The sequence below is a fragment of the Pelobates fuscus genome, chromosome 2, assembly GCF_036172605.1.
Source record: "Pelobates fuscus isolate aPelFus1 chromosome 2, aPelFus1.pri, whole genome shotgun sequence".
Taxonomy (NCBI): domain Eukaryota; kingdom Metazoa; phylum Chordata; class Amphibia; order Anura; family Pelobatidae; genus Pelobates; species Pelobates fuscus.
Genome location: NC_086318.1, coordinates 360,059,811 through 360,072,206, shown reverse-complemented (window position 1 = coordinate 360,072,206; position 12,396 = coordinate 360,059,811). Strand labels below are relative to the sequence as shown.

At 41.5% G+C, this 12,396-nt stretch overlaps 1 protein-coding gene across 1 annotated transcript in view; it reads right to left on the bottom strand.

Annotated features, from left to right (window-relative positions):
* The window catches only part of ACOXL (acyl-CoA oxidase like), a 447,901-nt gene that overhangs the window by 370,295 nt on the left and 65,210 nt on the right, over positions 1 to 12,396 (bottom strand). The window contains exons 9-10 of the mRNA XM_063443672.1: positions 7,129 to 7,261; positions 1,394 to 1,428 (exon numbers count right to left, since the gene is read on the bottom strand). Of these exons, the coding sequence (XP_063299742.1) occupies positions 1,394 to 1,428; positions 7,129 to 7,261 (168 nt within the window). The remainder of the gene's footprint in view (positions 1 to 1,393; positions 1,429 to 7,128; positions 7,262 to 12,396) is intronic.

Here is a 12,396-nt window from a genome sequence, read left to right as displayed (position 1 = left end):
CTTATCTCCTACTTTGTTAACTAGGTTTTAATCACACACATGAAGCTGCTGCAGGCGATTAACAGAGCAGATTAAGAATGTCTTAAAAACATAATAACAAGGAAACTTTCAAAATTAGACTTTTTTTTTTCCAGGAAGTGTGTAGGGAGGCTATAGGGTGTTTTTATAAAGTGAGAGTGCAAGAACAGAGTTCTCGAACCATAATCACAAGAATAGTTCCCCCCAGCAAGGCCTCTAACAGGCAGTTACTACAGGTCTGGAAAAAACACGGGTGGTAGGAAACTTTAGACATGGTCAACTAGATTTTTGATGAAGAATTATCCGTGGGTTTATTTGGCTTCATTTTCTAAAATGGATAAATGGGAGATATTTCTACATTTGTTTTGTGTAGAGCACTCCTCTTTCTTCTGTATAATACTACCACTGTAATGTATCATGCCAGTGACCATGCCAATGAAGACCATATAGTTGCTTGCACTTAATGTTACCAATCTTAACCAGATGCACACCGTGGCTTCGTTCTACATAAAAAGGAACTCCGAAAATAACTGTCAAAGTAAACACTAGATTGTTTAACTCTTCAAGGACACATGACATGTGTGACAGGTCATGATTCCTTTTATTCCGGAAGTTTGGTCCTTAAGGGGTTAAAGCTTAATCTAAGTAGGTCTGATTGTGTTTAGGTCACAACTGATGGTACCTGCTAACAGCATGCCACAAATTAATGAATAAAATAGAATATCCCCATAGAAGCAGTGAATATAGCCTTTAACCCCTTAAGGACACATGGCATGTGTGACATGTCATGATTCCCTTTTATTCCAGAAGTTTGGTCCTTAAGGGGTTAAAACATCCCCCCAGTCTATTATGAGACAGTAAGGGTTATGAATTAAAGCGAGAATTCAAAGTGAATTCAAGGAAAATGTAAAATGTAAGGCTTGAGTAGTCGTACTGAAAGCACAGCGGATTTTTATTTTTTTCATTTTAGACTATGTTTGATCTTAAAATTGAAATTCACTTTGAATTCACCTCGAGTTCTCTCTCTAGCAGGTGTAGGCAACATTCGGCATGCAAGATGTTTTGGACTGCATCTCATAATGCTCCAACATCTATAATGCTGTAAAGCATCATGGGATATAAAGTCCACAACATCTGGAGTGCAGAAGGTTCCCTACCACTACTTTTGGGAATAACCCTGTAAGAGATCTATAAAGAACCCTGTTATTAGTCGAAACATTTGAAAATCTAAATATCTGTGCATATATATATATATATTTTAAAAAAAAAAGAAAAATCCCATCAAATGTCTAAAAATGATCAGGCATCATGAAATAGCAGTAAAAACATTCCAAACAAATATCATGCGTTTAGGAAGTCATGGAGTACTCATTACCTGTGACTATATCGAATGGCTATGGTCAATCCAAGCTGAAAATGTAAAAAGAAATACTTTTAGTTGATGAACTAAGTGAATAAAGTCAAACACACAGTTACGCTCCCAGACATTCAACATAAAACAATAAAGCATAGCTATGATTGTAAAGATACAGAGACTACTTGTGTTATGACACGTATATTAAAGGGAAACCATTATTTTTCTTTGAAATTACACCAGCAAATATAACATTACAAATGACCTATAACATATGTTAAAGGGACACTAAGCACCAAAACAACATTGGATTAATGAGACATTTGTGTATTAACCCTATTCCAACTGGCAGACTCCTAGGGGACAAATGTGTATGCAACATTATTTCACCTTTAATTGCGTATATATTTTTTTCAATTTATTATAATTGTTCAAGTTTTATAACCCATTCCTGAAATGTAGGTGCACTTTAATGCACAAGTAGAGTTTCAAATTTCTAATGGTTGCATAGTGAGGCTTAGTTTCTGGAATGTAAGGGGGTTGAGTATCCAGAAAGTGGGCTATGGTCTAATTAATATTCTTCCAACAAGGTATTATTCAGGAACACAGACACTAATTATGAAATGTCATAGTCTCCTCCATTCAGCAACTACAATATTTTAGGTCTGTGTTGAGGAAAAAAGTTTTAAGAGGGCACTCATATGGTACCACTGAGTATTTATAGTATAGGCCTACACACAAAATCTGATTAATATACAGCAGCGTTGTGCTAAAATGTATTTGCTATTGTTGGACCATGAAGCAGAATCTGGGAAACCCCGTTCCAGCATAAGTAACTTATAGAAATTCAAAATGACATGCCCCAGCGTCTTCTTTTCTGGTATATGTTTCCAAATGAGGTGAGAGGTTCTGAGAGCTTAGTAATTAGTCTGTGACAATGGAATTTAGTGAGAAAAGATGGGGGCTCACTGGCATCAGCAGTGGGCAAGTTACATAACGCATACCTCAGAAGAGTTTAAAATGGACAAAGAGGGGCACTTTAATTTTAGGGGTCTAAGTAAGGGTAAGGACAGAAGCAGTGCTGTTTTGAAAAAAATTATAATTATTATGTATGCAACTAAAATGTAATTTAGAATAAAAACAATGTATTTTATTTACACAGACTGATTTCTAAACACATTTAGTGTAGTTTAAAGGGATACTGTAGGAACCAAAACTACTTTAGCTTAATGAAACAGTATTGGTGTATAGATCATTCCTCTGAAGTCTCATTTCTCAATTATATGCCATTAAGGAGTTAAATCACATTTGTTTCTTTCCTTGCAGCCCTAATCACACCTCCCTGGCTGTGACTAGCACAGCCTGCATGGAAATTTTAATTTTTTTTTAAATAATTTTTTAACTTGCTTAAGAAGTTTTTATATCCTCCACTGTAAATTAATCAGGCTATTAACAATATAGGGAATAAATTCTAGATTAAACAGAATGTGCAGTAAAGGAAGTTACATTAGATCTCAGTTTACAGAAAGTGTTTAGGAAGGATGTTTGTTACTTGCAGGGTGGTGTGACTATGGCTGCATAAAAGTGATTTAACTCCTAAATGGCAGATAATATTACAATTTAACAGTGAGACTGCAGGGACATGATCTATACACCAAAGCTGCTTCAGTAAGCTTGTTTTGGTGACTATACTGTACCTTTAAAGACACATTACTGTGAGCAGTATTGCTGGGGAGCTCTGTTGCACTTACAATAACCAACAATATGCATAAAAGAAGGACATTTATATATGAAAATAAAAAAAGAGCTTTTGGCCCAAAATAAGGACTGTTCCTTCAAAATAGGGACACTTGAGAGGTATGATCTTGTACATTTTATAAGAGACCCTTTGTGGTGGAAATAAGTCAGATGTAGGTCAGGGTCGGTTGGATTTAGAGGAGAGGGGAGGGGTAAGAGAACAACATCGTGCATTCCATGGGGTGTGCCAGCAGGTCAAGCTGGAGAGGACTGGGGAATGGATACAAAGTTACTTGGGGCAAGAGCCAAAGCAGGGAGGCCGGTGTGATTGAGATGCTGCTCTGGGTGAAACCTTGGGGTTTTTGCAACTCCCCCAGATGGAGAAGATGTTCTGAGAAGCAGTAGAGCCATGGTTCTGGAAAGCTGGGGTTGTGCTTCTGTAACCATAACAATATTTTAAGTATGTAAGTATGTACAGTGATTTGCTATAGAGCAGAATAAAAAAAAAAAAAAAAACACAACAGGTTGTGTAACGGATCACCTGGCACCCCGACTGGGTACCTCCGTTGATGGATGCTCCTAGCGCTTCTTGAGGATTCCAAGCACTCTAGCCGACAACACAACCACCGCAGGACGAACCTCTCTTCCTTCCAAAGCGAAGCAGGAACGAGCTCTTAAAAGAGCTTATGAGTGATTATAGCAAGGGAATATGCAGAGCATAGCAATCCCTTGTAGCAGATTCCCCCAATAAGAGACAGGACTCCAAATTGAGGGTGAAGTAGAACTGACAAAATCTTTATTTTACTTGGGACTAGCCCATTTGGTCATTACATTAACATTGCTGTGAAAACTCAATAAAATTACAAACAGTCAAATCATAGCAGGCAACATTCAGTGACTTATTATAACATAATTACATATTTATAAATAGGTGGGGAAGACCATAATTAACACAAATGTCTCTCCTGCATGCAGAATTAGCGATATGCAAATCTACCCGAATATGCAAATTACCAGTCTTGCTATTCAGGTAGTGCATATTACTGTTGCTACCAACAGAGGGCACTACACAAGCTCCATAGCCAAATCCACCTAAGGGGTAGCAATCCTCAGCAGTACAGGAGAGCAGGCAATACATCTCAGGGGCCATAGTCACATGGCAGGAGGCTGGCAATCAGTCTTCTCCAATGCCCAGTGGCAAGGCTGGTACCGCCACATTTCTCCCCTTTTCCAAACAGACTAACAGGGTATCTGACCTCCTGCCGGTCAGTGCCCTGGTTAGTCCAGCAACCCACCCACGAAGCACAAACAGTAATACAGCCTACCCACAATACATGGTTACTACACCTGGGTAAAAGATTAGCTCGTCCATGTCCAGGTGCCTCAACAAGGCTGTGTGGGGTACTGATAGGCTGCCTTGGTGGGTTGCTGAGTGCCAGTGCTACCACGGGAGTAGCCTGGTTGGAGCCATGCTGAAAAGAAGAGTTGGTAGGCTCCTCTCTCGGGATCTGGGGCTGCTGCTGGAGGGGGAGACCGACTGTCTCCCCTTTGGTTACATAGTCCTGCTGCTGGAGGGGGAGACCGACTGTCTCCCCTTTGGCTAAACAGCCCTGCTGCTGGTGGACAGGACCGACTGTCCCTACCCCTAGTGGTGCATGTGCAGAGACCACGGTCCCATCTGCACTGTTGTGGAGCTTACTGTCTCCCCTTGGTGGGTTAAGCTGCTGCTGGGGAGAGGGGGTAACAAGCTCCTCTCCCATACATACTTTCAGCTGCTGGGGAGAGGGGGTAACAAGCTCCTCTCCCATACATACTTTCAGCCGCTGGGGAGAGAGACTAACTGTCTCCTCTCCTAATGACACACACTGCTGCTGGGGAGGAAGGACGACACCTTCAGCTCCCTGTAACACACACTGCCGCTGGGGAGGAAGGACTGCACCTTCGGCTCCCTGAGACTCACTGGACTGCTGGGGAGAGGGACCAACTGTCTCCTCTCCTAAGGACACACACTGCCGCTTGGGAGGAAGGACTGCACCTTCGGCTCCCTGAGACTCACTGGACTGCTGGGAAGAGGGACCAACTGTCTCCTCTCCTAAGGACACACACTGCCGCTGGGGAGGAAGGACGGCACCTTCAGCTCCCTGGGATACATACTGCCGCTGGGGATCTGGGCCGACTGCCCAGCATCCCTGTAGGGCCGGTAGAGAGACCTCGGTCCCATCTCCACCTGCCAGCTGGGTGTCTTCCCAGGACAAGTCAATAAGACCTTCCATCTCTGGTGCTGGTTGGGACATATGTGGTACAGTACCAAGGTCCCCTGATAACAGGCTTGGTTGCTGGGGAGGAAGAACTAAACTCAATGCTTCCGGTGGCATACAGTCAATAAGCCCCATCATGTCAGAGACAGGCGGCGTTATACATTGGAATAGGCAAACATAATCCTGTTCTAGTTCCCACTCCCGGTTGGCAAGAAAAGATAGATCTGGCTGAATGGCATCGATCTCCGTAAGGTCCCAGTTGTCTGCCCGCTCAGCTCGGATGGACCAGAAGCGAGCAATGTCGGTGTCTCCGAACCAGAGACTAGTTTCAATAGTATCCCACAACAAACCAGGGCCATCGTAGTCTTCCCCCTCAATACACTTGTACTCGATCAGCCATGGGTAGAGGTGGTAAGCATGCCACCGCAGGGCCCGATAGGAATCATCCAGCCACACCTCAGTCTCAACTAGCGTCTCCAGTTCGCTTACCCATTCCTCTGAGGGCTGGTTTCCCAATAATGGCATCCGCAGCTCTAGTTGTTCTGCTTGGCGCTGGTTAGTGGTCAGGATTTCCTCGAACCGGAAGGGTCGAATTTCGTCGATGTCCTCCTTCCAGAGATCGGTACGAAGCGCCACCCTCCACTCTGTCTCTTTTTCCTCTGGGATAGGATACTCCATACTGCGCATCACATCCTGTAGTCGCTGCTGGAGCCTGGCATCAAAGGGAGATACTGCACGGCCTTCCATCTCTGAAGTAGTGCTGGTTTTCCCAAGGCTAGGAAGCCATCCCACCGCTGCCACCAATGTAACGGATCACCTGGCACCCCGACTGGGTACCTCCGTTGATGGATGCTCCTAGCGCTTCTTGAGGATTCCAAGCACTCTAGCCGACAACACAACTACCGCAGGACGAACCTCTCTTCCTTCCAAAGCGAAGCAGGAACGAGCTCTTAAAAGAGCTTATGAGTGATTATAGCAAGGGAATATGCAGAGCATAGCAATCCCTTGTAGCAGATTCCCCCAATAAGAGACAGGACTCCAAATTGAGGGTGAAGTAGAACTGACAAAATCTTTATTTTACTTGGGACTAGCCCATTTGGTCATTACATTAACATTGCTGTGAAAACTCAATAAAATTACAAACAGTCAAATCATAGCAGGCAACATTCAGTGACTTATTATAACATAATTACATATTTATAAATAGGTGGGGAAGACCATAATTAACACAAATGTCTCTCCTGCATGCAGAATTAGCGATATGCAAATCTACCCGAATATGCAAATTACCAGTCTTGCTATTCAGGTAGTGCATATTACTGTTGCTACCAACAGAGGGCACTACACAAGCTCCATAGCCAAATCCACCTAAGGGGTAGCAATCCTCAGCAGTACAGGAGAGCAGGCAATACATCTCAGGGGCCATAGTCACATGGCAGGAGGCTGGCAATCAGTCTTCTCCAATGCCCAGTGGCAAGGCTGGTACCGCCACAGGTTGCCATTAAGAATGTTAACAGCTGCGGACTGCCTTGAAGAAAGTTCACTTTAAGGCAAGCCATCTGGTACTGTGGACAGCAGCCTACTATTCACGTAAGACTCCCAAGAATACATTAAATAAAGTAGTTTTTTTTTTTCTTTCAATATAGTGCATACTAACAAAAAACAGGCATCAGAAAGACAAACTTTTTCATATTTATATTAATAAACAAATTCTACAAGAGCATCACATTCTGTGTTTAAACTACAGAATAAAACAAATACCTTCATTGCTCCCAAAGCTTGAAATGTCAGCGCTAATCTGGTCGGAGTAAGAGCTGCAAGCATAGCATTAAATCTAGCACTTTTGTTTTCAATAGGGGAATGGTATTTTCCATCTGGAGACACGGAGCCAAACCTAAAAATAAACAAAACGTTTCATTTTAATTTTGCACAAAATCTGGCAGTGCCTCCTGTTGGGGGCTCTCACTGGACGTTAGGGGCTAAATGACATCTGATCGTGTAACCAGCTCAAATGTTGTGTAAAATATAAAACTAGGAAATGCAGAAAGACACAATATTTACAAATTAATGCATTTGGACAAACTACAACTCCCATGAAACTTTGCCAGCCCCTTAAAGTGCATATGTCCATCAATGGTTAATGGGACTTGTAGTTCACTAGCATCTGGGGTTCAGTATTTGTATATAAAATTGCATTCAATAACGCTCATTAATATATATGTTTCCATACATGCGGCCTCTTTACTTATGCATCTAGTCGCTTAGTCAGTCGTACAAGAGTACCAACATTGTTGTAACATAATTCTAAGATATTTTTTCACGATGGATGGTGCAGCTAAGGAATTATTGCACTCTGCCAGAAAGCAATCAGCACAATAAGGAGGGTGTCATCTTAAAGGACCACTATAGGCACCCAGACCACTTCAGTTTAATGAAGTGGTCTAGATGCCAGGTCCAGCTAGGATTAACCTTTTTTTCTATAGACATAGCAGTTTCAGAGAAACTGCTATGTTTATAATAGGGTTAATCCAGCCTCTAGTGGCTCTCATTGACAGCCGCTAGAGGCGCTTCTCACTGTGATTTTCATAGTGAGAAGACGCCAGCGTCCATAGGAAAGCATTGAGGAGGAGGAGAGTCCCCCGCCCGGCGCTGGAGAAAGAGATAAATTTAACCCCTTCCACCCCCTAGAGGCCGGCGGGAGGGGGGCCCTGAGGGTAGGGGCACCCTCAGGGCACTATAGTGCCAGGAAAACAAGTTTGTTTTCCTGGCACTATAGTGGTCCTTTAACACCAGGTGATAACCTATAATGTTTCTCCAAGCATAACCACTACAGCCCACTACTGGTACCTCACTGATAAACCAGTAATGGGGCAAACTTTTTGGGAATATGCACAGAACTGACATTAGCCAGCTCGGAATTCTTGTTCCAGACTGGCTGACGACTCCCCAGTTACACAGCAAGAGGTGTAGTTTAACCCCTTAAGGACCAAACTTCTGGAATAAAAGGTAATCATGACATGTCAGACATGTCATGTGTCCTTAAGGGGTTAAACCACCGGCATCAGAGGGGTTACTCTCCAGATGAGCAGTGTTTAACCCTTTAAGGACACATGACATGTGTGACATGTCATGATTCCCATTTATTCCAGAAGTTTGGTCCTTAAGGGGTTAAAAGCCCATAAAGCTTCCAGGCACCACTTGAAGTTTGTCATGCAGCAACTCTCTAACTACATGGTTATATAAATTTTTGCAGAACAATTCAATTTAAAGGAGAACGTAACTTTTATTTAGATTATGCCATTGGATAAAGAACATATAATTTGTGCTGATATTTTTATTTGCTGCACCAGCTTCTTTTAATTGAATATTAAATATTTATCAATTGTCATCATAATCCAGTTTAGGCAAGGCATAACCAGGGCATGCAATGCACTGGGGGAGGAGAAACATAAAATTAGTTACTGCTTCTTCTAGGGGCTATCATGGGATATGATTATATTAGGGTTTACATGTGCTTTGGAGGTATTTTTAATATGTTGTAAAAATTATGTTTTCTTTTAAGCAAAATGCGATTCTCATATTATTCTTTAGTTATAAACCTAGCTCATGGACAAACTAATCCTGCTTGCTGGATATTACCAATTATTTTGCTTAATAAATATGATGGTTATGCTACAGTTATTATATTATATTGCTTGATAACTTTGCCTCGCTAAGCCTCTAGAGAGATTAACTGTAACCCTACTCTTAAAGCTTCAACGACAACTAACTAAGTCTACCTATTTTCTAAAAGTACCATTAGTCTAACTAAACAGCAAACATACTTTTCTATAAAACCGTACTTCTAGATATAGCAGTATCAGAGCTTAAAATGTATAGCTTCCCTAGCTAGTACCTACTTAACCACACTCTAGCGATAGTTAACCCTTGTTATATTTACTCCTCAAAAATGGGCAGGTCAGACAGGAAAGCTCACATGCTAAATGCTATGTATACCTACGGTCTACGTTCCTCTCAACAAAATGTAAAAATGTGCCGTATATTCATATGCCATGGTTGAATTGTTATACTTGTTACCGCTTACGACTGCTATCGTGGCTGAGTAAGCCTACTGTTATATCATGCACAACAGAAAATAAAGAATTAAAAAAAAAAAAAAATGTACAAAAAAAATTATGTTTCTGTACCTGGAGATAATGGAATTTAGTACAGTGCTCGACTTATCTCCCAGGTACAGAGGAGGGATTGACCTACTTTGTATGGGAGTGTCCTGGAACTGAGAGCCAATGTGATTGTCTATTTGTTTTTACTGTGGTCTACTCTCTGTGGTCCAGAGGGGAGTGCTCCTTGCATGGGTATTGTCATAAAAGGCCAGTGTGGCTACCAATAAAACAGTTCCTGCTTACTCTCAACATAGAGTCTCATCTCATATTTGTAGGGAACCGCTATAATCACCAGCTCTTGTAAGAGCTACACAGCTATACCGACCTTGGAATTTGCAAAGAATCACTCTGAATAGGGAGAAAGAACATCTGTGGCGGCGAAACCCCTCATCCTCTCGGGGTTGCCGCCACAGTGATATTTGGATCAACAGTCTTAATAAGTTTATGAATATCACTCCAGAATCCAGCGAGTTTAGGGCAATACCACCATATGTGTGACATGGTACCCATCTCATCACACTCCCTCCAACATCTGTCTGAAACTTTAGGATTCATTTTGTGAAGGCGTGATGGAACCAGGTACCAACGATAGAGAGTTATTAGAGTATATTTTGGGAATATAGAATCGTCTGCCCATTGGAGTAGTCTGGGTGCCAACTCCCACTACCATTAACCCTGCAAGTGTAATTATTGCAGTTTTCATAAACTGCAATAATTACCTTGCAGAGTTAACTCCTCCTCTAGTGGTTGTCTACAAGACAGCCACTAGAGGGTACTTCCTGCTTCATAGCACAGGTTTTCTGTGCTATAGTGTCGCTTGGCGTCCTCACGCTCTGTGAGGACCTCAAGCGTCGCTAAAATCCCCATAGGAAACCATTGAAAGCATTTTCAATGCTTTCCTATGCATGCGCATTAGGTCTCCCCCAGCGGATGGCGTGGTGACGGGGAGGAGCGTAGGCGGACCCAGAAGCAGAGCCGAGGGACATCGGCGCTGCCTCAGGTAAGTCACTGAAGGGGTTTTGACCGCTTCAGCAACCGGGAATGGGAGGTGGGAGGGAGAGGGGACCTGCAGTGCCAGGAAAAAGTATTGTTTTCCTGGCACTGGAGAGACCCTTTAAATGGGAAGAGGAATTCCCTGAAAATAAATTATCCAAATTATATATAGAATGGGAGTGCCAAAAAGTTAGATCTAGAGGGAGTAAGTAATAATTTAGAATCGATTATGGCATTGCTCGTGATAAACTGGAAGATGGTCTAACACTACTAAAAAGAATATCCCACGCCTTGAGGGTAATCTTGATTGAAAAAAGTATGTGTTTAGTCTTGGGCGTCTATTTAAAGGCAGTCATAACAGTTCATTAATAGAATATGGTTGAATCTTTTCTGCTTCCATTTCTAGCCACCTCGGCCTGTTATGATCCATGTTAAATTTAAAAAGTAGAAGCTAAATTAGCAGCATTTAAAAAATCCTTTCTAAAATCTGGGACACCAAGACCACCGTTCACCTTTAATTGTTGCATAGTTATCAACTTAATCCTACTCGGTTTATTACTCCAGATGTATTAAATCAATGTTTAGTGTATCTTGTTTAAAAAAGGACAATGAAATGGACAAAGGAATTGTTCTAAGGTATGCTAATGTCTTGGGTAGAATAGTCATCTTAATAGATGTCAAACTGCCCATCAACGATAACTCCATACCGCACCACCTTTCCATCTATATTTGTAAGCCAGGCCACACTTTTTTTTAATTTTGGTCATGCATTTTAGACAAATTTTTGCATAAATTTATGCCTAAATATTCAATATATGAATCTCTACGTTCAAAAGATATTCTTCTTTCAGTTCATCCAAATCAAACCATGGAATATTAAATGGGAGTGCTTGGGTTTTATGAATATTAAGTTTGTAATATGACATTTCTCCAAACATTTCAACTCACTAGGCTCCTGCTCCCTGCTTATTTTATTCCTCATAACAGTTTGAGTGTGAGCACATCAAACCACCAAGCAAGATTTACCTACCCGTTGATCATATATATTTTATAAACCTTAGATAGCAGTTTCAGTTTAGTTTATTCTTCCCATGCAACCTAACATGTACCCCAACTAATACCTATTGCCTCTCACTTCAGTACTAACTGGCACCTGAATGTACATATCCCTGGATAGGTTACAGCACTACACAAAATGTTTAATCTACATAACAAGCATCATTTAACCCATCATTGCTACACCGATCTGGTGACGCAAACTAATGTCCCTAACCTGTGCCCTACCCATACTTTTTCACAATTGTCATTTAATACCATTATTCAATCCTAGACTGTGACACTCTGTGTCTAAGTTTCGATGCCAGAAGACATGAGGCCTTGTTGCTTTTTAAATAAAATGTTTGTTTGAGGTGTCTCATCATAAAGGAAATGTGTTCCAAATTAATTTTATTGATTTTTATTTTAGTATCTACTATCATCACTGACAATGCAGCAGATCGGACGAATTTATTAGCTTGATTTAAATTGTATAGTTTTTTTTTTTCCAAGTGTTTTAAGATTGTTCATTTTAGCTTTTTTCAGATATGACGCCCTTTGTATGAAATGGCCTCGCAAAACAGCCTTGTGCGCATTTCAGATCACCCCCATCAGGAACCTCAAAACTATTGTTGTCCTCAAAGAGGTTCTTTAATACAGTCTCTGCATGAAGTTTATACTCTGGATTCAAAACTAAATAGCGACCCAATTTCCATACCCGATTTGGAGTCAAAGAGGAAGATTCGTCTAGGTGTAGTACTATAGGAGCGTGGTCTGACCATCCAATATCCAAAATATCAGATCTCTAGACGTGATTACAGTAGCCTCGTTCACCATA